Source organism: Platalea leucorodia, assembly GCF_965183815.1.
Source record: "Platalea leucorodia genome assembly, chromosome: 3".
In the NCBI taxonomy this organism is placed as follows: Eukaryota; Metazoa; Chordata; class Aves; order Pelecaniformes; family Threskiornithidae; genus Platalea; species Platalea leucorodia.
In genome coordinates, this window is record NC_138825.1 from 106,369,472 (window position 1) to 106,393,735 (window position 24,264).

A 24,264-nucleotide genomic window follows, 5' to 3' on the forward strand; every position below is an offset into this window, starting at 1 on the left:
CAGGGATAGTTTAAAAACACCAAGCTTACACTTTTGAAGTATACATTCTGAGATGTTTGTCCTTCAAAAAAAAAAAAAAAAACAAACCAAAAAAATTTGGGAATTTGCAGCTGTTTATACTTTCATTCAGCAATACTTTTAGAAGACAAAAAAACCCTCATCATGCTGATACTTTCTAAACCAAGTATTATCCGCCTACTAGCTATCAGATTATGTCAGTGGTATCAGAAATCAACAGATAACACACAGCTCAAATGGATTTTTACTTGCTAATTAAAAAAAGAGTGCCCACCACTCACACTCTAGGGTTCTTTGTTCTTCAACTTTGTTAAAGGGCTGTAATGCCCTGGGATCTTACATTAAAGGGCAAAAATTACTCTGGTAATGCAATACAAAATGAAATACTGCCTGAAAGGTCAACTACACTGAGAGGAAGAGGAAAGAGAATTTAAGCAAGCACGACATTTTTTTATTTTACTTGGGATTCCCAAAGGTAGAGAGAATGTCTCTAATAAATCTTGTGCCAAGAAGAATGACACAAAATTGGGCAATACAGAAAAAGTAATTTCAGTTATCTTGTCTATGTTAGGCTAGAAAGGACAGTTCTAATTGCTGTATCTCATCAGTTTCACACACGTACAGAAGAGGGAATTTTCATTTATTGCCAACCTCACACACAAGAAAGAAGACAAAATACTGAACTATTTGGAGAAAGTTTGCCTTGGAGGTACTAAATAAGGTACATTGTTCTCCATTCTGAGAGACTTGCTGCTTAGCTGCTCTGAACCACCTCATTTATTGTGAATCAAATTCATACATGCTGTGAAGCCAAAAGCTATTGATAACAGGTGGTATCTCAGGATGGTGAGGTACTACAGCTTTAAGCGTGTGATACAAAAACAATTGTGCATTGATATTGTTGCAGAACAGTTCACAAGAGGAAAGTCAGGAGCACAACATTTGTGTGGTCATGCTTAGGGCCATGTATGAAAAATAGCATACCTTTCCCTATCAAATCATAAGAGCAAAGCTGAACTTTTCTAAACCAGCCTGGGAGGACTACATCTACCTATATAAAACCAAACAGGCCTGATCCTTGGTCCTGAAGACAAGGTGCTGCAGCCTACCTTGCAGCCATTTGGATACATTCTATTCACTCCTTCAGAACAGGGACTGTTCCCAAAAGGCACATGCTACCTCCCAGATCACTAGAGATGTTTTCATGGAGAAGTGACAGTTGACACTAGCCAACATTGCATCGAGAGTCGCAACTGAATGGACAATTATGGGACAACATAGCAAGCCTGCATCTATTTAGTTTGCTAATACAAAGTAGCCTAGGTGTCTGTAATTCTCAACAGAGCAATGAATGAGGACAGCTATGCTAAGTTAATCCATGGGAAAGGTAAAGAAATGGATCCCAGACTAACACTGCACTGCCCTTCCACAAGGCTGTGAAGCCCTCCAGAAACAGTTTCACCCTCTCCCTAACTAGGAGACTCGCAAACTGTGTATACATATTCATCTGCTTACCTCCCTCAGGTCCCTACTTCTGCTGTTGTGAAGACTATTCAAGTACTTATAATTAATTTCACAAACACATGCAAGCTTAAAGACAGTTTTCCATTGTGTTCATTTCCCCCCACAAATTTCCTTAATCCAATAAAAACAGGTTACTCTGAGCAAAACTAAAGTCTTCTTCATTTTTACCAGAGTCAATTTTTTATTTTCAGTTATTTATTAAAAAAAAAGTAAAGCATGAAAAAAAAGTAATCTAAAAAATAAGAACAAAATTCCATAGAACATTCTAAAGTTTCTCACCTTCCTTTCTGTTCTACAAATAAGCAAAAAAATACTGTCAAAATTACAACCAGTTTTAAGAAAAGATATTTATCTAGTGGCATTAAAATCATGAAATGGAAATTGAACAAAATGCAGAGATCATTTTGAATTACACAAATGAAATACATGATTTTACCAAACTGGTAATTTTTATGAAAAAAAAAGAAAGAAAAAAATCTTATTAAAAATTAATTCAAATTAACTCCATTTAAGATTCAATGGATAATTTTATTTATAAAATGCTACTGGCACACAATACACATAGAAGTACGAAACTTGATTTATAAAGTTTAACGCTTCACAGAAGCATGGATTCCTGAGGTATTCTGCATACAATCCCTCATTTACTGGAATTCACATCTCCAATTGACTTAAGCAGAAGAAGACTGGATACTTAATAAACACACAGTTAAGACATAGTTAAAAAATACATGTGCAACTGGAAACTGACTGGAAGATTGTGTCTCACCAATACTAAAAGCCTTGGTCATGGTGAAAACTATCTTACATTGAAGGGCTGAAAGACTTGTTAAGACGGGGTTTCTCAATTTCACGGCCAATTCAAATGTATTGTTAGACACCTGCTTTCACGTTGCGAAGTCCTCTTGACATCAGACACAAAACCATTGCTGTTTCTGGATAAACATACAGAAGGACTGATTACCTGGACAGGTATTATTACAATTTAAAAAAAAAAAATATAGTGTTAGGCACTTTCACTTCTTTTTCTCCTTTTCTGCTTTCATTCTCTGCTGTAGTGTCTTCAGTTCAGTCATTACATTCAAAGTTCTGTAAACCCAGGTGACCTAAAAAGTAAGTAAATTATTAAATTTACCTAATCCACATACATTTACTTATCAATTTAATGAAAGCATCCATGTAAATGAATACATACGTACCACAATTATAATAGTATTCACCAGCAATGGTGCTGAAAATACTAATGAAATAAACATTCCTCTTGAATCAAAGTATTGGTACTTAGAAAACAGCCTGAAAGAAATAAAAAAAAAAAAAGAAAAATAAAAGAGGAAGCTTTATTCAGTGTAGTTCACATAACATTATACTTTCACAGTAACTATTCAACATGGACATTGTACAGATTATCCTACTTCTTGGGATCCCCAGGCATAGGCCAGCATTCTACTGTATTAAGTCAGAACAAAGAGACAATCTATCTCATCAATTATGAATATTTATTACAATACCAGTCTTTCTCTTCTTTAAGGTTTTACTGTGTAAAACCTAAATGAAACAACCATAGATTAAGTAACTTACTAATGTGACTACATTAATATATATATCTGTTCATCAGAAATCATGCTTATCCTGAAATGTCTTAAATTACTTTCTTAGGTATTTTGGATACTCATATGTGAAAAGATAACAGAAATAATAACTGTAGCAAAGCTGTAATGTAGGTAATGTATGCCTGAAGTGGAACATAAAGACTTACAATTAGATGGCTGCATAAAGTAACGTTAAACACATAATTTCCAGTTACATCAGGGAAAGGTTAGTTCAGTGCTTATGAAAATAAGCCATCAGTTTAATTTGGGTACAGAGGCTTAGAAAAACAAGCAGATTTTAATATTTTAATGCATATAAGTAAGTCAATAAAATTGCAGTGATATTTTTGAGAAGTGGTGCTTAAATTCAGCTTATTAAACATGAATAACTACCAAAGAAAACCCAACAAGACAAAACAAAAAAACCATCAAAGCTCACATCCTCTTCCCCTTAACCATCCCACTCTGCTTTTCATAGTTCTCTGACTAGTTAGTTTACAACCATTCATCTAAACACAGATTTTAAGCAGTACAATAAATACACGCTAGCTATTAAAAATTACCTTTTCTTATAAGCTAAGTGATAACTATGTTGTACTGTAGGGTTTCGTTCAAAAGTTTTATATCAATCAATGCAGAAGACCCTCTGCCATCACATTCTACTGATGAGGCATGAGTGACTCTCTTTAAATTAATGCTTTCTGGGAATGATATGGAAAAAAGAATATTTTTAGAAGAACATTAATTTAAATGTGAAAATGAAAGTGTAAGCATTTACCTCCAATTCATGGCTGCTAATTCATTTATATATTCAGCACAGTACACCAAGCCCACTGTACAACAAAAGAAAAATATCAGATTTAGTATTTCTTTAAACTGCCATCAGTTCTGCCATGTATACTGAAGATGTATACATGCCAGACATTAGAATTCCTTGATCCTCAGAAGATCAAATTACACATTTAATATTTAATTGCACAAACCCAATTCTGACTTAAATGTCCCATTAGGTTACTAAGAAGTATAAAGTGATCACAAAACGTACCCACTATATTACAAACAAACAAACAAACACAAAATCCTACTTATCTGAGCTTACAGAAAGAGCTCAGCATACAAATGAACTAAAAAAAAAAAAAAAAAAAAAAAAAATCAGTGACTACTTCTAAGTTTTGTGTGTAAAAAGAAATGCCAGCACTCCCCAGAACTGGTATGGAATTAAGTTACCATTTTAGATGTTATGGTGTCATGCTGCTATAGCTAACATTACTATCTGAAGTTAGGGTACTATATATATATAAGCATTTTGGTAAAATACAAACTTTGTTTGAATAGGTGTATAGCAGAGTAGTCTGCTACAGTCAGGTGAAAACTAGCATATTCTTACTCAACAATTACTTGCAATATGAAGCCATCAAGGCAGTAAGAAAATTCAGTGCAATCACATGTTTAACAGAAAAGCAATACAACTACTAAATTTTAAGTTTGTCCTTGTATCATTTTCCACAAGAAACAATGCAAAAAAACCAGATTCAGTGGCTAAAGATGACCTGCACAAGCAATTAAATAACTAGTTTGGTGATATGAAGGAGTGCTATCTTGTTTTGCCATCATCTGGATTCTCTCTGCTTGGTACTGCACAGTATAAACATACCTATAGCTGCTTAGCTGCCAAGGAAAACCAGTGTGATAATTTCCTAATTTCCTCAGTTACTTCTGACTATCTACAATACAAAATTATTTATATTGCAGACATACCAGTAGTGGTTCAGTTTTTCAGGTAAAAACAAGACTTGGATGCAATATGGATATTTTTATGCACTCTTCTTGTTAACAGCAAGTTTTACATCATACCTCTGTTAAAAAGCCAGCAATGATCAGTTTCATTGCATTTTCCACTGCACTTAGACCTTGGGCATTCAAACCGGTGTTAGTAACACCAGGAATACTTTAGAGAAATAAGAGTCTAAAGTAAACAGCATGTCATTGGAAGTTCTGAATGTCTAAAGACAGAAAAGCCTGTGTTCTTATAGGGAACTTTCAGGCCCAACATGTCGTAAACAGGGCATTGTTATTTTGCCCTCTGTACATCATTGTGAACTCTGCAGTTACAAATGGATGTATAGAAATTACTAAGGTTTCTAGATTCCTTTGTGGGGGTACTTAATGTTATTGAAACCTTAGCTTGAGCTGAGTTATTTGCAGTTTTGAGGAAGCTATGCTTCCTCTCCCAACTTGACTAGTTCACTAAATGGTATTTTAAAAAGTCAACGTAGTCTTCCAAGTGGCTTTCTGCCTGCAAATTTCTTTCGATTGCTCATTCTTCCTGCAATCATGACAGAACTGAGGTACTGTGTAAAAAAATCCAACTCACCAGAAAATCCAACCCATGGCTAGAACCAAGCTACTGCTCATAATACATGGATCTAACTCAAACCCATGCCATCTTAATTAAACTAAATACCCTTTGCAAAGCTACTAGATCTTCATCCAGTCAGCTATAAAGACACAGCTTTGGCTAGGCAAGGCCACTGTGGATTCTCAAGCTGAAGTCTGATAAACCCTGAGATAACACAAGCTGCTACTGCAATGTACTGAACCAGTCTTGCTCTTCCTCATGCCATTATCACAGCTGTCAGCAGGGCATATGGTGAACCTGCTCCAGAAACGTATCCAGTTGAAAGCTGACCACATTCACTGAGCTACAGCATTAGAATCAGGCGGAGCAGAACGCAACTGCTGGCTCTCAGCCAATTTCTTTTCTGCTTCTCCAGCACAGCAACAATTTCCTGGGAAGCTGTGATACACACAGCATTTACCATGTAGAGAAACCTTACTGATCCCAGATCCTCACTAAGGACAGAGTTTTATGAAGTAGCATTCACACAATCTTGGAAACTAAATAAATACATATTTATAGGTCATAGCAGCTTCTATAACAGTTTATCAGGTGTAGACACATGCGTTACTACAAGAGAAATACTAATTTGCACGCACTTTATCTGCTGCAAAGCATAAACACGTGTGCTGTGCAAGTACGTGAAGAAAACGGTTATCATTAAGAAACCAAAAGAAGCTACGTGACAGTACTAGCAGCTTAAACAATGCACATGCCCTTTATCACCCGAATGCCCGTTCACGCAAGCATGAACACACGACTCACCCATGCAGAGGAAGTGCCCTATTTGCAGCCGGTAGTGCTGGAAAGAGATGCACGTTAGGAGGAAGCAGAGGACGTGGAAAACCGCCAGTCCCACCAGCCAGGGCTCGGACCAGTCCGTCTTCTACGGACAAAATAAAAGGAGATTAGGCTATGGCAGGAGGAGTGTCACCAGGCAGCTAGAGCGAGCAGCTTTCCTCCTCCCGCCCCGAAGCGACAGCCGATTTCAGTCACGGACCGCGCTCACCAGCCCGCCCCGTGCCAGGGTGGGGAAGGGGCGAACAGCCCCGCGCGGCCTTCCCTCCCGGCCCCGGAGGGGCGCGGGCCCACACGGCGGCCGGTGCCTCCTCCCCTCTCCCCCGGCGGGCGGGCAGCCCGGCTCCGGCACCCTCCTCACCGCCAGCACGGCGGATAACCCCGGCGGGCTCCTCAGCGGCTGCTCCATGGCGGCGGCAGCAAGCGCCGAAGTCTCGCGAGAAGCCGCCCAACGGCCGCCGCGGCGGCCGTTGGGCGGCTTCTCGCGAGACTTCGGCGGCCGCTGGTTCTCTGCCCCGCGGTGGTAGCCTGACGGGGCTGGGGAGCAGGGAGGGCTTCGTCTCTCCCTCTGGGGCAATGCAGGGGAAGCCCGCCGTTTATCTCGCACGGGTGGTGCTTCCAGTACGGCCCTCATCCCCTCAGCGGTGAAAAAGATGGTGACTGGACCCATATTTGGGAGGAAGAGCAAAGGCGGCTCTCCACACCCCAGCGGCTGCCTCTCCTGAGGGCAGCACCAAGTCAGAAACATCTTTCCTCCTTCTACGACTGAAATTGCATTCCTCAAAAATAACCTTGCCTTTTCAGAAAAAGGGGCAAGAAGCTCTACTTATGTTTTTAGCATTTGATACTGAAGGTAGGAAGCTACTGCTGGAGTATTTTTTGTCATGATCTTCTCAGTGGAGTCCGGCTGGTGTTAAGGCGTTCAGGGCACTCTGGATCGGTGGCCCAGCATTGGTGTTGGCTTTTTGGTCTTCTATTGGCAACACCCAGTGTCTAGTGTCAGCTGCTTTAGGGATGGAAGTGCAGGAAAAGGGAGTTTTAAGATCAGCCAGAAATTTCTAACAAAAAACCCAGCTGAGCACTCCAGGCAGGAACTTAAGTCAAGTGAAAAATACTACTTTTTTTGCAAATGAAAAAAAAAAAAAAGGAAAGTGATTTAGACATTTGAAAGGTTAAACTTCTCATTTATAACTCCTTTTGCTAAATGCATGTAGGTCTGGAAGAACAGACCACTCTTAAAGACCCATCATTTAAAGAGAGATTTCAAACTCAGATTCCTATCAACTAAGCCAGGAGACTTCATGAATCTTAATAGGATTAGCTTTGTCAAACAAACCATACTGTCATATATAGCTCCATATTCTGCTTTCATGAAATTATTTTTTCTGACACTTTGGCTTATCAGATAGGAAGCTTTGGCTTTTTTTTTTTTTTCCAAATGTTTGGAAGTACATGTATACGTAAATATTACAAATACTATTTTCTTATAGTGTACCATATAGCCATAGACAGGTCACCACTGTGAATTAGTCTCTTTTCACTGTCACACTTCTGCAATTTAGTGTGAGATACCCGAAACTGAGGATGTATTTCTCTGTTTTGCTTTAGGTTTTTGGTAGTCTTTTGCTCAACAACAACATTATCTGGAGGCCAGTCAAGGCTTTTACTTAAAGCATTGTAAAATTAAGTATGGTGATGCAAAGGTGGTCATTTCTACTACCATTCTGCTCTTGATTTTAAGACTGTGGGCGAAAAAGATGTTTAGATTCCGCATTGTAGATTGGCAAATAAGACTGGAAGAAATTGACTTGTCATTTGGAAAGTCTTACGGCTAATGTAACAAATCAAATGGTTTTGGATTTTTGTAAATGAGGAATCAGTTTCTTGTAATTGCTCAGTAATTTAACTACAGTAACCATCTGCAATAGCTGAAGAGCCTCAGTGAATGAAGATATAGTAGCTGCTTTATGAGCAGAATATGCTGGTCAGTGGTGAATCTGTGATGCAGACAAGCTGGGTGGATAGGAAATTAGTGGCTTATTATGGCTACAACATACTGTATTAAAAAATTTATGTAGCTTTTACTGTCGGCGACTGCAGCAGCAGTGGAAACTTTCTTATAGGGAAATAGGAGTTGCTTCTATAAGATTGACTAGGATAAAGTCAATAATGCTGTTTGTCAGCAGGTGGTAGCAGATACATAAGTATTACCAGATCTTTTGTGTGGTATAGGTTATCTTTCATTATTTTTAGTGGAGAATGAAATGTGAATCAGAAGTTACTTAAAAGGTAACAAATGGATACGTTGCTCTTTCATAGCGAAAAAGATGTGTATTTGCCCTTTCATAACTTCTTTACAGAGCCAGTATGCTACATTTAGATCCAAATTTTAAAAATACGCTAGTAAGCAGAAACATACAGTACCAATGATAATATATAAATATTTCTGTTCTTGTTACTCTAAGTAACTTAAGTAGTTTCTAAAACTCAGTCTCAGTTTTCTGTTGTAAGGTTCAGATTTCTATGTAATTTCTTTCTGCCCTACAGTATTATCCAAGTAGATTGGAGGAAAGATCAAAAAAAAGTAGATTGGTAAAAGGAATTTTTTCCCCTTTTAGCAACTGAAAAACTTCCTTTGCTTTACATAGGAAAGGATCTAAAATCAGAAGTTTATCCAAAGCTTAGGTTGCTGAAAAACCAAGCTGGGTGGTGAAAAAGCCTACTTATGACAGGGAATCCTAAACTTAAATGATGAATGATGTTTCTAGTGGTAGCCCTAGATGTTCGCTATCAGATCTTACGGCGCTGTACTAGACACCACTTGGAAGTGCCTTTTATACTTGCTGCTGAGGGAAATGCAGCTCCGATTCTCCACAAGAATGGAAAAGAACTTTTGGTTTTGAAGTTCCCTACAAGTATGGGAAATGCTTCATTTCTTTATTTTATTTGATGAGTCTTTGAATTAACAGTTAGATAATTTTTAATGATCTTGTTTCATTAAGATCCTAAGATATAGGTTTGCTTTTGTGATAATGCATTTTTAGTTTCTGCCTTAAGAAGCTGAAGTGCTTTGCAATATAAGATCCATATTTAAAATATCTTTGAAAAATTAGATATAATTTTCTGCTGTCATTGTGCTGAGCAAACCATGTCCTAAACTATTCTATTATTTGCATTTGATATATTAAATGTTCTGTCTTTGCAGGGTGCGTTCCATTGTAAACTGGATTTTGTTTACGGAAGATGGGCTTGTTTTGAGCTATTTAAGCTCTTCAAGCTTTTGTGGGTGAAACAGTTTACGACAGTCTCAATCTAAACAGGCAGTTTCTTGGGGAAATATTATGAGGAACTTTCTTGTCTTTAAACATCAATTAAAATATACAAAATGCAAAATATAAATAGCTTATAAATGTCTTTGTGTGATGAGGTAGGTCAGTGACAACAGATGCATCCTCTGATCTCCTGATCAGAGGTTACATGTTGGGATTGTTGGATCACAGCCTGCAGTTATTCTGCTGTCCTTGTCCATAACATGCGTGTTGATCTACAGCCACCCAGTCTTTCAGGGTCTTCTTGGAGTTGGTGAGGCTCAGGTCTTTCTTTGGGTGTCCCTGAGCTTGATCTCCAGGCAGAGATCTCTGAATGCAGAATCAGGAATTCTTACAGTATTGTTTTCAAGAGCCCTCGAGTTGTTGACTGCACCATACAGCTGTGTTGGCCCACTGTCCCTTGGTTTGTCACGTGGGTTGTTACTCACAATCAGAATGTGTGACTGCAGCCTTGCCAGATGACAGCTTTCAATGAGTTATGACTAGGTCAAGCCACCAGGTACAGAAGTTCATCAACCTCAGCAACTGTAACCTTGACAAACAAGCGAAGTACCTGGGCATCCCTGTCCCATTACAGTTCCAAAGAGTTAACCCAAGTGACAGTAATATAACAAAGTCTACATAACTTTTATTCACTACTTCATGTGGAATTCATCTCATCAGCTGCATCTGGGCAGATGTAGTGAAGATCTTTGTGTGAGTTTTATACAGGTTACACTCAGCGACAGGGTTGGAAGGCTTTCAGTTTTTGCGATTCTTCTGTTTGACACTGAAGTCAGAGTGGTGGGTGGCTGCCTTTAACAGGCAGGGTGGGTGAATTGCTGCTTCCTGCTGCTTCACCTGCCAGCCGTGGGACACTTGGTGAAGGGTTGGTTCAGAGGGCATGATGTAAGTCTTCAGTAGCATACGATGTGCCGACCCCCAATGAGGGTGATCTGGTTTTCTCACCGAGAGTGAACTAAGGTTCCAGGGGGATGGTACCAGAGCTGCCCTTTGATTTTCCCCTTGCTTTTTCCAAGCTGTTCTCTCCCCTTTCCACATTCCCCACTTCCTGTCACTTCCTTTATCTGCTAATGTGGTCATGAACATGTGTCTGGCAGTGCGCTCGACCCTGCTGTCTGCCACCCAAGGGTGTGAGCAGAGCTGAGATTCCCCCAGGGGCACATGGCAGGTAGCTTGGGGGACAAAAGAAAGGATTAATGGTATCTTCTGTGTCTCCATTAGGGAGAGAAAAAGCTGTAAGAAAACAAGCAAGCTAGTGAATGGGGCAGCCCCTCACCAGAGCCTCAGTCAAGGCAGAGATAGGAAGTGGGTACATGTGGGGGTTAATGAAACGTATACCCAATTTCTGTGCTTTGCAAAGATCCCACTGCCAAGTTCTACTGTGGTGAGGGGCTGCTCAGCTCTGCACCTCCTGCCTGTCTCCCAGCCTGCCCCTGTTGGAGCAGAGTAGTCTGCTGCACTGAAGGTCTTGAATAGTCTTTTCAGAGCTTTGAGAGGCCTGGTCAGTTTCAGTATGAAAACAGACTGAGCCTGGGAGAGGAGTCTGGATGATCGTTGTTGCTGTGGTCACTTCCATGCCATCATTTTTATCTGCCCTGAAGATTTTCCTTATTTTCATGGTTGTGCTGAAAAGCTGTCTTAAATTTGCATTTTCTTCCCAATACAACTGAAGTGAGTCTGGGTCTGGTATTCATTCTAATACACGTTTCACTAAAATCCTTCACCTTCCCTGTCCTTGCCATTATCGAATAATTATTTTTGAGTGGTTCCATTATTTTTGCAGCCGCTGTCATCTCTTTACCTTTTTATAGTACCAGCTTTTATTGGTTATGATGTACTTGGAAAATCGTAATAATAATAGTGTTTTAAAGATTTCTTTAGAAATAGAATTTAAAACTTCCTGTGGATTGTTTTGTGTATGTCATTTGTGGGTTTCAGGTTTGGATGACAGATGCCACTTCATCTAACCTTGAGGTTAGCTCTGCTTTTGAGAAAGAGAGTTGAACTGGATGACCTCTAGAGGTCTAACATACGTTGTTCTCTAAGTTTGATTTCCCAGTGACACAGGCTGGGACTGACTGGCTGGGGAACAGTACTGCTGAGCATGACCTGAGGGGCTGGGCTGTGTTAACAGCATGTATGATATGAAGGGATTCGTATGTATGAGATATATGAGATGAAGGGATTTGGCATTCATTAGACCACGTCTGCATCTAGCTTTGGGTACCTGAAATGCAAGGACGATCATGATAAACTGGAAAAAGTTCAGCAGAGAGACAAAATGTTCAGGGAGTTGAAGCATTTTTCCTGGGGTCGGGGAGTGGGCTGCTGAAGGGAACTGGACTTGTTTGGCTTGGAGAAGAGGTGGCTCTGGGGGAAACCTACTAGCAACCTGCCAGTGCTCATGAGGAGCTTATAAAAAAGATAGAGCCAGGCTCTTCTGATGGTGTGAGGACAAGATACGATGGGCATAAATTGAACCTAGAAGTTTAGGCTGGATATAAGAAAAAGCCTTTTCCCCACGAGGACGATCAAACAATGGAACAGATTATCCAGAGGGGTGGTGGGGTGTCCATTCCTGAAGGTTTTCAGGGCCCAGTTGCATAAAGCCCTGAGCAACATGGTCTGGCCTCATAGTGGACCTTGCTTTGAGCAGGAGGTTGGAATGACCTCCTAAGGTCCCTTCCAACCTGAATTATTCTGATTCCATGATTCCTCTATTTAAATGAGAAAATTCAACTGCTTTTTTGTGTTCACTAAACAATATTGCATTAGCCTGTAAGTGAAATAAATGTTTTTGTATGTTTTTTTCAGAATCTTATTCCCTCAACTTCATCTCTTTCATCCACTTTCTGTCAGGGCTTTTTCCTCAGTGCAGAATAGCTTCAGGCTTCTTCAGGCTTACTTTTCTTCCTCCACTATCCCCAAACCATACAGGCAGTCTGAAATGCAAATGTCTTTTTGTTCTCTACCTGCCAACATGACTGCCTATTAAATTATTCCACTAATCCCACCAAAGTTCTCTTCAGAATTCTTTCAAAGCCCTCCTGTGTTCTGGCAAAACAACCAGATTTTACTTCTATTGGGCTCTTTGTCCAGGGTGGAAGAGGCCAAACATAGTTGCAAGCAAAAAGCAGTCCTGACAGTCTTATATCCTGCTCTTAATTATACACTCTATGTTCTCTCTGACTCCCTCTGAAGCTTTCTTCTCTCAGAATTGCTGCATTGATTGTTTTTCAGCTCAGAAGTACCACCTTGTGTCATTCCACAGGATAGTATGGAAATTAAATACATTTTTATTTCTTTGATGTGTGACTGCATTGCACTTGGCACATAATACAGTGCATTTAAGTGGCAACACAGCTATTGTAATAAAAGGGCAAGAAGGAATAGAGGTATTTAGGATGTGCAAGGCAACTTTCATGATTGTATCTATCATCTGATCTGTTTTCAGAACTTGATGTCAGCATTGTATTTTCTGCTTCAGGGCATGCCCTTAGGCATATCCTAGCCCCTCCTGCCCCTCATTCTTAACATGCAGGGGAAGTACATGCTGCATGGAGCAGGCAGCAGCAGGAGCAGGATCAGCAACTGGAAGAGATGCTTCTTTGAACATATCGTTGTTCTGAGAGATCTCAGCCTTTTCATCTGTGAGACTGAACACTCAATATAAATCTTGTACTTTGGAGTTCCTGCTGCTTCTTGCTTATCATCTTCCTCTAATGAATCAAGAGTGAAGGGTGGAAAAACGGTGGTAATTCAGCAACAAAGACAGCCAAGAGCTGGAAAGCCAGTATATCCACCTGTTGATCCTGGAGCTATGCATGGTTATCACTCTCTGGTGTTTGTCTGTTGCGTATCCTTAACAGTCCATAGCTCTGACGGTATAGTTTGACCAAATGGCTCAGACCATCTGAGCATGTTAGCTAAGGTTTGATGTCTGGATACAGAAATCAAGACGCACACATTATAAGCACTTTTGTAAGATACATTGGATAGGATATAATTGGACATTAGGACAAGGTTCTTCACTGGGAGAGTGGTCGGTCACTGGAACAGGCTCCCCAGGGAAGTGGTCATGGCACCAAGCCTGTCAGAGTTCAAGGAGCGACTGGACGACACTCTTAGTCATACGGTTTAGTTTTCGGTAGTCCTGTGAGGAGAAGGGAGTTGGACTTGATGATCCTTATGGTTCCTTTCCAACTTGAGATACTCTGTGATTCTATTCTATGATTCTATACTTTGAAATATGGCAATAATTGCAAAGCTATGAACATTTGTATATTTAACACATGACAATACTGAGTTAGTACCTATCGGTTTGTTCTTACTATCTGTGGGCTAAAAGCGTGTGACCTGAGAGTATTCACATGTTGCAATTTTCTGGGACAGGTGTGGGAGCTCCACTACAACATCTTGCATCAGGAGGGTTAAGAATCAGACAGTTAACCCTCCTCCAGCTTTTTTTCAGTTTGAGGTTTTACAGATTCATGGATTGTTCCACAGTGTTGTTCCCTCATGATTGGTGGGATATGTCTCTAGGCTTTGCTGATCTATTCCTGATTGGCTTGGCGTGTTGCTGTGGTGATGATGTTTTGACTTGTTCACACACCACTCTTCACAAGCAATGTGATATTATATGTATTTTAATTCAAGGTTGTCTCCCGTAATAGAACACAAGTGCTGACGAGTCCGCTGTTGGGAAGATTGTGACAGAGGTTTTAGATAGTGTTCTGTACATGGATTTTGTATGACACTTCTGTGTCAGAAATTTCAGTGAAATCACCAGAGAGTTTGAGTTACGAGGATTTCCCAACTGTGCTGAGATACACATCCTTATCAGGTGTCCTGCAGAAAAGATCCCACTGCAGAGAAAAGGAAACCTGCACATTAAACTTTTTAGGTGCCTGTGGTAGGGACAGAGATTTGAAGTTCCTCTCAAACCTGAGCCATCATCCTTGTACAAGGAATAAATTTGTGAATGGAAGCTTTGAGGCACTGGAAAGGGAATTGTGTGAGAGTTAAATTAGAAAAAAGTTTAGGAAGTTAACACACAGCATGCCTAGAAAAGCTGTGGGAAATGTCAAGTTGCACAGACAATTCCAAGTCAATGATGAATATGAGAAGCAGACTGCATAGAGCATTTGGGGCAAAGACTAATTTTTAGAGCTGCAGACCAAAATGTTGCAGACCTAATTGCAGAGTTCTTAGTTGCAGACCTAATGTTTGCAGTTGCAAGATTGTGTGATATTTGGAAAGTGAAGCACATAAAAATATATATGTTTTTAAAATAGCCTTTGGCAAAGAAACATTATGGGAGTGGTTGTACATAAGGCACGTTGAAGTGCTGTGCTTTGTAAAAAGTAGCCAATTTCAAATGGGGAGCTGTGGGTTTTAGATGGAAAAAGCTCATGTTCTGTTGAAATAGAGGAATTCAGCAAGAAATCTGTATCTGCCCAGTAACTATATCCCACCCTTCCTTCCTGGAAAAGTATTCTACAACTGGAGATCCCCTTCCCCCAGCTCCCTCCCATTTTTACTTTCTGTGTCTGGTCCTTGCATTCCCTGCTTGTGCCAGAACCAGTACTGCCAGAAAGTAAGGTAGTAGCCATTTGTTTTTTAAAAAAAATATAATCCCCTGCAGTGCCTTTTAATGACATACCAGAAAATACAAAATAAGAAAGAAAAAACACGGTAGAGGAAGGACAATGACAAAAAATGGTAACACCTGGGGCACCACTGAAAATCTATTCCAGAGCCTGCATTATCAATTAAGAGATAATGCTTATCTGTGTGCTTGACCCCACACACAGCAATACATGGAACAGCACCTTCAACATTCACCCTTTGCAGTCTTCCTTGTAGCATCCTTTCCTTGTTACTGCTGTTTTCTCTGGAGTGGAATTAAATTTTACCCTGCTTAACAGCACTGTCTGTCTATGGTTTCAGAACAGACTCTCCTAACGCATTGCCAGATGCTGCTTTTACACGAGTATGGGTAACACACAGTCACATAAGGGCGGGGAGAGAAACTGATTCACTGTTGTCCTAATGAAAACAAATTAAATGTATGATCACATTAAAATAGCTGCTCTGCCTTCCCTTCCCCCTATCCCTTAAGTCAAACTACTGCAGCTATGTGGAAACACGGCTTCATTGTGTCATTAGCTGTTGCTGGGGGAAAGATGCAGGCAGAGATCTTTTTCTTAAAGGTTAGGTCTAGGCTTTCACCACTAGCAATAGATAGGCAATCTTCCAGAAGTCACAAACCACAGGAATTAACCGTCTCCCACCGGTACTGTATTGAGTCAAAGTCAGAGCTCTAACATTACCAGATCTCTTCTGTTTCAGAACTTCCCATACTGAGGCTCCAGGGTATTAGGATGTTCTCACTGGGGAAGGTGGTTAATCTCCTTTTCCAAAGCCTTAAAATATCTCTCAAGAGAGTCCTCTGGTCTCTTCCAGGCCCCAGAGACTGCAGGTTGAGTAGTGCAGTAGCCTTGTTTTCCTTCTCCCAGACAAAACTCTTCAGCTCCCTGTAACAGGGGCAGATTTGCCTGGGTTTAGCAAAGACCTAGTTTCTGTCCCTGCTTTTCAAATGCTGCCTTCATTTTTTCTTTTAACTTGATGCAATATTGCGGGGGACTCTCCACAGATGAGCTTCCTTGTGACCTTGGCAGACTGCCATCAGATTGTTCAACCTCCCAATGAAATTTTTGGTCCTTTCCCTGACTGGGTTTACCAGAGTAATAATCTCTTGACAGAATCGAGGTGGTGACCTTCAGGTAGCTGCCCTTGGTTTGATTATCCTGAACTGAAAATGGTGGTATAAAATCACTTACATTGATGAGGTAAATACTATGTTAAAGTTGTCCTCTTTGGAAGTGGAAAGGCCGGGTATAAGTTTGTGTATGTCAGCTAGCAGTTTGCAGTGATGATCCCGCCAAGATGCTGCTCTGGCTTTTATTTTCCTTGGAAGGCCCAGAAGACTGATCTCCAATTACCTTCCTGATCATTTTGGATTTCCTTCAACTGCAGAGGAAGGACGAGGCATGTAGATATTTCCAGAACTGTTGCTTGCATATAGCAGGAGGATTTCAGAGTTGCTGAATTCTTGCTTTAAAGGCTGTACTTTGTGTCCCCACTAACACTGGGCACTCTGGATTGCATCCCAGCATGAAGTTTTCTGCTTAGTTCAGGAGAGAAACCATAGTGTGTGCACAGGCTGCGTGTGCAAAGTGTGTTCCCTCTAACTCTGAGCGTGGATACTCAGCACATTGAAATCTAAGAGAAATGATGCTGCTCACTAAACCGCTAATGTGGATGCACCTTAACTGTTCAAGCTAATTATGTTATCCCCAGTTAATTAAAATTATGTAAGGACTCAGAAGTTTGTATTTACTGGAGACCATAAGCTAGAAAACAAGACTCCTAAAGGCAGTCTAAGGAAGGAGGCCTAATGCAGAGTATTTCATATTTGGGGAAATCTGTGAGAGGTTTCTTCCATGGAAACATTCAGAGTGGTATTTATTTTAGTTTGTTTCTGTTTAAATTGAGGGAATTAAATACTTGTCTGTGTATTTGGTAGTTTATTTTATCTGTTTAACATATAAAGGAATAATCAAAATCCTGGATTTAGTATCTGTTAACTACCAATTATTGCTATTTTCTTGCAGATGTCAGGGGTATTTTTGAGGCCTTACCTCTATTTTTTTTTGTTTTACTGCAGTTATCAGGCTAAGGTTGTTATAGGAAAGCATTCCTTTTATGCCTTCGGCTGGGGCTGCACGGCTAGAAGGCGCGTCCCCTGGGTGGTGGATAGGGGATCCCTCTCTGGAGGGTGCACCGGATAAAATTGAAGAAGGTGCCGCGAACCAACGCAGCCTAAGGGAAGGCCACCCTGACAGAAAAAACACTGGCCCTCCAAGTCATGGGGTTGGGCAGGAGGCCAACTACCTCCTCCTGGAAAAAAAAAAAAAAAAAGTTGCAGAAACGACGAGCATCAACTTTCAAAAAAACCGAAATGGCGGAGATGGAGAAAATCAGTAATGAAGTGAGGAGGAGGAGATGGAACTGGATCGGCCATGTTTTGAGGAAAAAACCGACAGAAGACTGCGCTGTGGCCCTTGGGTGGACTCCAAAGGGAAGAAGAAAGCGGGGTCGCCCAAAAACAACCTGGCGTCGGATGGTGGAGGTTGAGAGGAATGGTGCAGGCTGGAACTCTTGGGAAGCGGCATGGCACGCAGCCGCAGACCGATCGAAGTGTAAGAACGATGTTCGCGCCTTGTGTGCCTCCTGGCACTGAGAGAATTCAGATTCAGATCAGATTCCTTTTATGGACTATTACTGAAGTGGTAGGACATTGAGATGTGCTCATCAGTGCCTGGTAGCAGATTCCTAGGGAAGAATATAAGAACGGGACATTCAGACAGTGATACTTACCCAGTAAATTCTCTACGTACCTTGCAGCTCTTTGCTTTTGCATGAGAGCTGGAAGAAATTTTCTGTGACTGTGATTTGAACTGAAGTTGCTAAAGGCTCAGTGCAAAACATTAACCAATTCCTGGTGAACGCCAGAAACAGGTTTAAAGAGTGTTATCATCAAAATACATATGCAATAAAAACTGTATCAATTCAGCTAGTTTTGAGGCTAAGCATACTTCAGTGCGTAGTGGGAGGTGAGGGAAAGCGACTGGCATTCAACAGTCTTCTGTTAAATAGGAACAGTAGGTGGCACTCTTACTTTGTTTTTCCTCAGTACATTACTTTTTCAGGAACATTTTATCGTTTGAAGCAGTGTTCACAAAACAGATTTTGAGATACACTCAGATGAAGGAAGTTTTGTGCTATAGATCCTAATCCTAATAAAAAGCCCAGCATACCTTTTAAGTTTATGGAACAGTAACTATGCTTCCCGCAGGTGTTAATAATTGTCCTTTTAGTCCTTACTGCATTATACATTCCGTGGGTACAAAGACCCTGCAGACTTCTGTAGGGACCCTGCTTGTTGCTAGAGTAAAGATGCAGGCAGAGATCTTTTTCCTTAAAGGTTAGCAAAGCAAGAAAAATTCACCAATAGGAAAAGAATTGTGTTGGGCATCTCTGTGGAAACACTGAAAACTGTTGCTATTTTTTCTGTCTGTGCCTGCTGTAAGCCAACGCTACTTCAGGTGTGTCTGCCCCACGCACATTACACTCTGCTGTGCATGAGAAACAGCCCGTGCTTTGGTTCAGTTATGCTGTGTCCTACAGCTGGTGCTGCTACCAGTAAGAAAGAGAAGTCTGCATTTGGACCATGAGAGCTAGTGAACAAGAGGGCAGCAGCCAAAGCGATTCTGAGCTTTCCAGCCATGACATACGTACAAAGCCTGAGCACTCACTGTGTTTAGCTAGTAGTGCCTTGTGACATGTTTTTACTAAGCACAATTTCTTTCTGGTGTACTTGGTCACTGCTGCCTTCGAAGAACATTTATTACTCTTATCTAAGGCTAATTAGAGATTTATGGGGACAAGGGAATTATCTCAGGGTACTGATGGCTTGGAGACTCTGCTGTGCTCCCTGGTGCAACTTAAAATGTGGACCTCAGTGACAGTTCTTGGAGCCTTTATTGAGGCTGGCTCTGGAGCTCTGCTAGCTGCACAGAAGTGGAGAACCTCCATGTGATGAGGTGACAGACAGTAGAATCTTGACATAAAATTTAGTTTCTCAAAGAAGGGAAGATCTGAGTTTCTTTTCAAGAAGATTGGTTGCATTACAAGGTAAGCAGTTCATCCTGCCTTAGTTTCTTAATTTTGAATACATAGCACTCAAGTGTTTGCCTAAAGCAGGTTTTGGCCATCTCTTAGGTGAAAGCAGATGCTATTGGGCCTGCATTCACAAGAATCCAAGTTCCTTGTACTCTCTAGACATTCATGATGGTGGTGTAGGGAGAAGCTTCCCTAAAAATGAAAGAAGAATTTTCCACCTTTTGGAGAATGAAGGTTTTGGTAGTGAATGGGTTAGCCTCCTGTGCACAGTGGAGTAGGAATTAGGGTTTAGTGTGGGGAAGGAGATGTGCCTCTCTGGTTTATTGATTGAGATGGTTTTGAAGATTATGGAAAACCCAGTATGAAACAAATCTTTTTGTATTCCTGTATATATTGTCAGTAGGATTAGCACTGAAGTGCAACCTGACCTTTCTGTATGCCCATTTCCCTATTTGGGAAATGTATTGGTATGCAGCAAAGTTCAGTTTGAGTGTGTGCCCAAATGTGAGCAATACGCATTCAGGGAAAGAGAAAAATCCTAAAACTTGAGTGCAAAGTTATTATATGATGGATGTATTCCAGTGAGTACCCATGTGAGAGATGGAAGAAAAAAAATAAGGGAAAAAAAAACACCTGAAACTTGCATAATATAAACCTTTTATTTTTTTCTGTGATAGCTAAATGTTTGTTTTGTAAACTGCAGAACAGAGTGTTTGGTTTCCCAATATCGGTCTGCTGGAAAACACTGCTGTTAATGACTCCCTGTTTGAAGAGTCTCCTGTCACGAACAGTGAAGATCTGTGTTAGTTACAAGCACCAAAGACATAAAGAAAGTGCCTGGTTATAGATATTAAAAAATGGACATCTTTAGGAGCTCTAATTAACAATTCTGTGGAAAAAAAAAGATAAATAGAAAAAATTCAATGGAACATATCTAAATGCTATTCACTGACTAAGGAGGTAATGAAAGAACAATGGGGTTTTCAGTGCTTCACATTTTCTTGGGAAACTATAAAGAAGCTAGCAGTGATGTGTACAAAAAAACCCCATAGTAAACTGAGAAAAATAGTAAGATAGACTGCAGTTCCATTACATTGACATCAGCTGTAAGCAATATTAGTGGTGACTTGTGTATCGTAATTAGTGGGTTCACAGTGTAACGATTAATGGGAGATGCAAAGCTGAAACAATTTTATTTCTTAAATATATCATGTTCTATCTGAAATTGCAGTAATTAAAATGTGTAAAAACAGGTGGAATTAAGATATTTGCTGCATGTATGACACATGAAATAATATTTGGTAGCTAATATTAAAGGAAAACTCGGTATCAAAGGAGAATGTTAGAAATGGGAACTTAAATTGCAGCATCAGAAAATAAGAACTATTGACTTACTATATTGATTCTTTTAAAAATGTGTATGTGCATGGAAATCTATGCACTAGGTGTTCTCTGCTAACAAAAAAGTTTGAGAGAAAAGTGATAATTACAGAAAACTGTTTTCTTGCAAAGGTTTGCTCAAAATAAGAATTATTAATTTATGCTATACTAATATGAGGTTGGACTATAGCTGCTAAAGTGGGCAAGAGTACTGAAAGCCTTGAAGGAAATTCAGTTTTATGGGAAATAGCAAGAGCTAGTCAGCTCTCTGATTTTACCTTTTCTCCCTCACTACACTCTTTAAGAAGACAAAGTTCAGTGAAAAAACAAAGGAGGAAGAGTTCTGTATAGGGCATTGTCTAAGTAAATGCTTAATCCACCTTTTCAAGGCAAATCAGTAAGTAAGCATATCCAACCATCATCCCTAGCCAGTAAGGCTGCTGGGGATATTCTGTTTTCCACAGTGTTCTATGTATTTGAAAGTAAAAAAAAATATTGGTGGCACCTTGTTTAGTTGCCCATCTTCAGAAAGGTATTTGTAAATACTGGAGAATTACTGGTCTAGAGTAATAATGAGCATAATTAAGAATTTGAAAAATGTCACTGTTCCCTCACAGTAAAGACTCAACTGTTTTTGCAGATGAATGGTATCACTGAAGGACTGTGGAAACTCCATCTCTGGATATTTTCAAAATGTGAGTAGACAGGGCTCTGAGCAACCTAACCTAACCTTGAAGTTAGCCCTGCTGGGAGTAGGAGGTTTGATTGGATGGCCTCCATGGGTCCTTTCTATTGTAAATTTTTGTATGATTATGAAGACTCAGTTTCAACTCTTACAATACCCCTTTTATGAAGGACAAGATAAGTCAGTTCTATTCTGACACAAACGTTTCTGAATAAGGCATATATAACATTTTTTTTTTTCATAGAATCATAGAACCATTTAGGTTGGAAAAGACCTGAGTCCAACCATTAACCTGGCGCTGCCAAGTCCACCACTAAACCATGTCCCTTTTCTTTATAAATAAACATTATAAGAATTTTGGTCCTTAAAATAATTTTTATTTTTTTGAATGAGGAGATTCCTTTCTGCACACTTAATGATGAATAGTGGGGTTTTTTTATGAATAAGATTGTTTTTAAAGAAAACGGGCTTTTACAGCCAGATCAATCCCCATGAGTCTGCCTTTGCTAGTCATGCAATATTCCATTTGCTTTCCCTACATTTCTTAATTGCCCACTTTCTTGGGTTTTGATGTTAGAGGACATTTCTTTTTGTGCAGCAAGAAAGTTTAATTTTTGTTTTTGTTGTGGTAAATTTGGAGATCCAAAAATTTCATACCAAGGGGTGGTCCCCAAAGAAGCTATTTAGAAGCTAGAGTGTCTGAGAAGGGGTGGGAGACCATACAGCTTGAGGCCCTTCCAGGATGAAATACCAGAGCCTCACCAAAGAGCCTTTAAACAGGTGTATATACTCAGCTTTGAATAACTGCAGGTTTTGGTAATCCTGTTGAAAGATGTCATGGTAGTTATGCCCATAGGCTCATTTCAGTAGTTGATTAGACAGAGAAGGTGTTAGCAGAGTGACAGCCCAGTGTGTGTCAGTTCATCAAAGCACTAGTAGAGTTGGAGTTTGTCTAGGCTGATTGCTGAGGATTCTTGGAATCATTTTTGAAACCTTTGTAAGTATCCACAAACTGTGAGATGGCATCTTGGCCTGTGAAGTGAACATGAGAGTAGTTTGCAGCACACAAAGTTGTGTTACTAGCATGGAAAAATATTGGAGTCTTTCTGTCTTGTAAGTGTTAGTTCACGATCCCTCCGTGGGCTGACATCCCCAGGTTCAACGTGAGGATCCACCTGAGCAACGAGCATTAGCATTTGCATCTCAGACCAGTGACAGGTAAAGAAAGGGAGTTTTGGGGTTGAAGTTTTTGTGAACAAAAACATTTATTCTGTGAGTTTATCATGAGCAGAAATCTTGCCAGAGTTCTAATTATTTGTGCTTATTATTGATAGCATGGTTTGAAGTCATTGTGGTTCATGGCACATAGAATTAATGACAAAAGTGACTCGTGTACTTGGATAAAAAGACCAAGAATTGGTACCATTTATATGTGATTGGGATTAACAGTTAGAAAGACAAAGGCGTGAATTCCTCAGAGTGCTCTGCAGAGAAATGTGCTGCTTAAACAGTGGAAAGTGTAGAAAGTACATGACTTGCAAATTCCTAAACTCTTAGATGCTTTTCATTGACTAAAATATTATAAACAGATAAGTCGGCCATGCTACAATGCTCCTGTTATGTGCTGGTGGCACACTTTATCAATATTAAATATATTTTAGTATTATGAACAATATCTCAGACTTTTATGATCTTCTATGTACAGAACTGTATTCAGCAGTCAGATGAAGGCTGCAATAGGAGACACATGTTCTGCATCTGGAGGGATCCTGGGGAACCAAGGAGTTGTAGCTGCCTCTGGGATACTTCTTGGTGCTCGTCCAGCATGATTTTTCATTTGATATCATCATTGGCAGTTTATCTGAAGCACCAGGTTTCATGGGTTTAGCAGCATGAACAAAGGCATGAGTAGTGCTGTGTGTAAACTGACACAAACTGCTGTGTGCACAAGAGTTACTCATCCTACCTGTGTAGAAGAGACAGGTAAATATAGATGTCAAAATAGAAATCAGTAAAAGTATTTTAATTTTTCAAGGGCATTTGAAACTTAAAACACGTCTACTGAAACTGAGAGAAATGATTTTTAGACACATGATGCCTGGAAAATATAGAAAAAGAATTGTATTTTGGGTTGTTTATCTTATTACTCAACTGGTTAAGAAAGATTAGTTAAGTTCAGACTAGTTAAGAAAGTTTAGGATGTTCCTGCATTTTCTTATCCAAGGACAAGTGCTACATATGAAGAAATACAGTAACATCTTCAGATAAGAAAATATTATCATTTTTTATACAAATTCTGGAATTCAAGGTTCTTAAATTTCTTTTTTGCTTCTGAAATACTGGAGTGTATATGAGAAAATTCATTACTGTGGTTTCTCTTTTGACTCTTTAATTGCATACTGCAACTAATATAAATTACATCTTTTTAAAAAAATCCAAAGACAATCTGGCTGATAGCCAAAAGACTACTCAGGATCAAAACTGCCTCTTTGGTAGAAGATGTTATTTCAAAACGGAAAACTTGCTGATATGTTTTTATTTGGGACTGTTCAAATAACAAAGAGAGTTTCTGCATGAAAATGACCAGTGGGCTGGAATACCTCTCCTATGAAAAAAGGCTGAGAGAGTTGGGATTGTTTAGCCTGGAGAAGAGAAGGCTCCAGGGAGACCTTATTGCAGCCTTTCAGTACTTAAAGGAGGCTTATAAGAAAAACAGAGAGAGACTTTTTACAAGGTCCTGTAGCGACAGGACAAGGGGTAACGTTTTTAAACTGAAAGAAGCTAGATTTAGAT

The 24,264-nt window shown here is 39.9% G+C and overlaps 1 protein-coding gene across 2 annotated transcripts; it reads right to left on the reverse strand.

Moving 5' to 3' along the window:
• Nucleotides 1-1,027: 1,027 nt before the first annotated feature.
• Nucleotides 1,028-6,749, reverse strand: TMEM18 (transmembrane protein 18). Of its 2 annotated transcripts, XM_082305977.1 has the most exons (6): nt 6,689-6,749; nt 6,295-6,415; nt 3,910-3,964; nt 2,742-2,835; nt 2,557-2,648; nt 1,028-2,477 (listed from the first exon to the last, which is right to left on the reverse strand). In XM_082305977.1, exons 1-5 carry the CDS (start codon nt 6,734-6,736, stop codon nt 2,559-2,561), a joined length of 408 nt encoding a protein of 135 aa, XP_082162103.1. In that variant the 5' UTR covers nt 6,737-6,749; the 3' UTR covers nt 1,028-2,477; nt 2,557-2,558. The 2 variants fall into 2 exon arrangements, with proteins under 2 accessions (XP_082162103.1, XP_082162102.1); XM_082305976.1 differs by having other exon boundaries at nt 1,028-2,648.
• Nucleotides 6,750-24,264: the final 17,515 nt, after the last annotated feature.

Coding starts and splice junctions, on each gene's coding strand:
- TMEM18 (XM_082305977.1), bottom strand. CDS start 6,736: ATGGAGCAGCCGCTGAGGAGCCCGCCGGGGTTATCCGCCGTGCTGGCG. Junction 3,965..6,294: donor AGGGCACTTCCTCTGCATGG/GTGAGTCGTGTG, acceptor TTTGTTGTACAG/TGGGCTTGGTGTACTGTGCT. Junction 2,836..3,909: donor TTAGCAGCCATGAATTGGAG/GTAAATGCTTAC, acceptor TATTTCTTTCAG/GCTGTTTTCTAAGTACCAAT.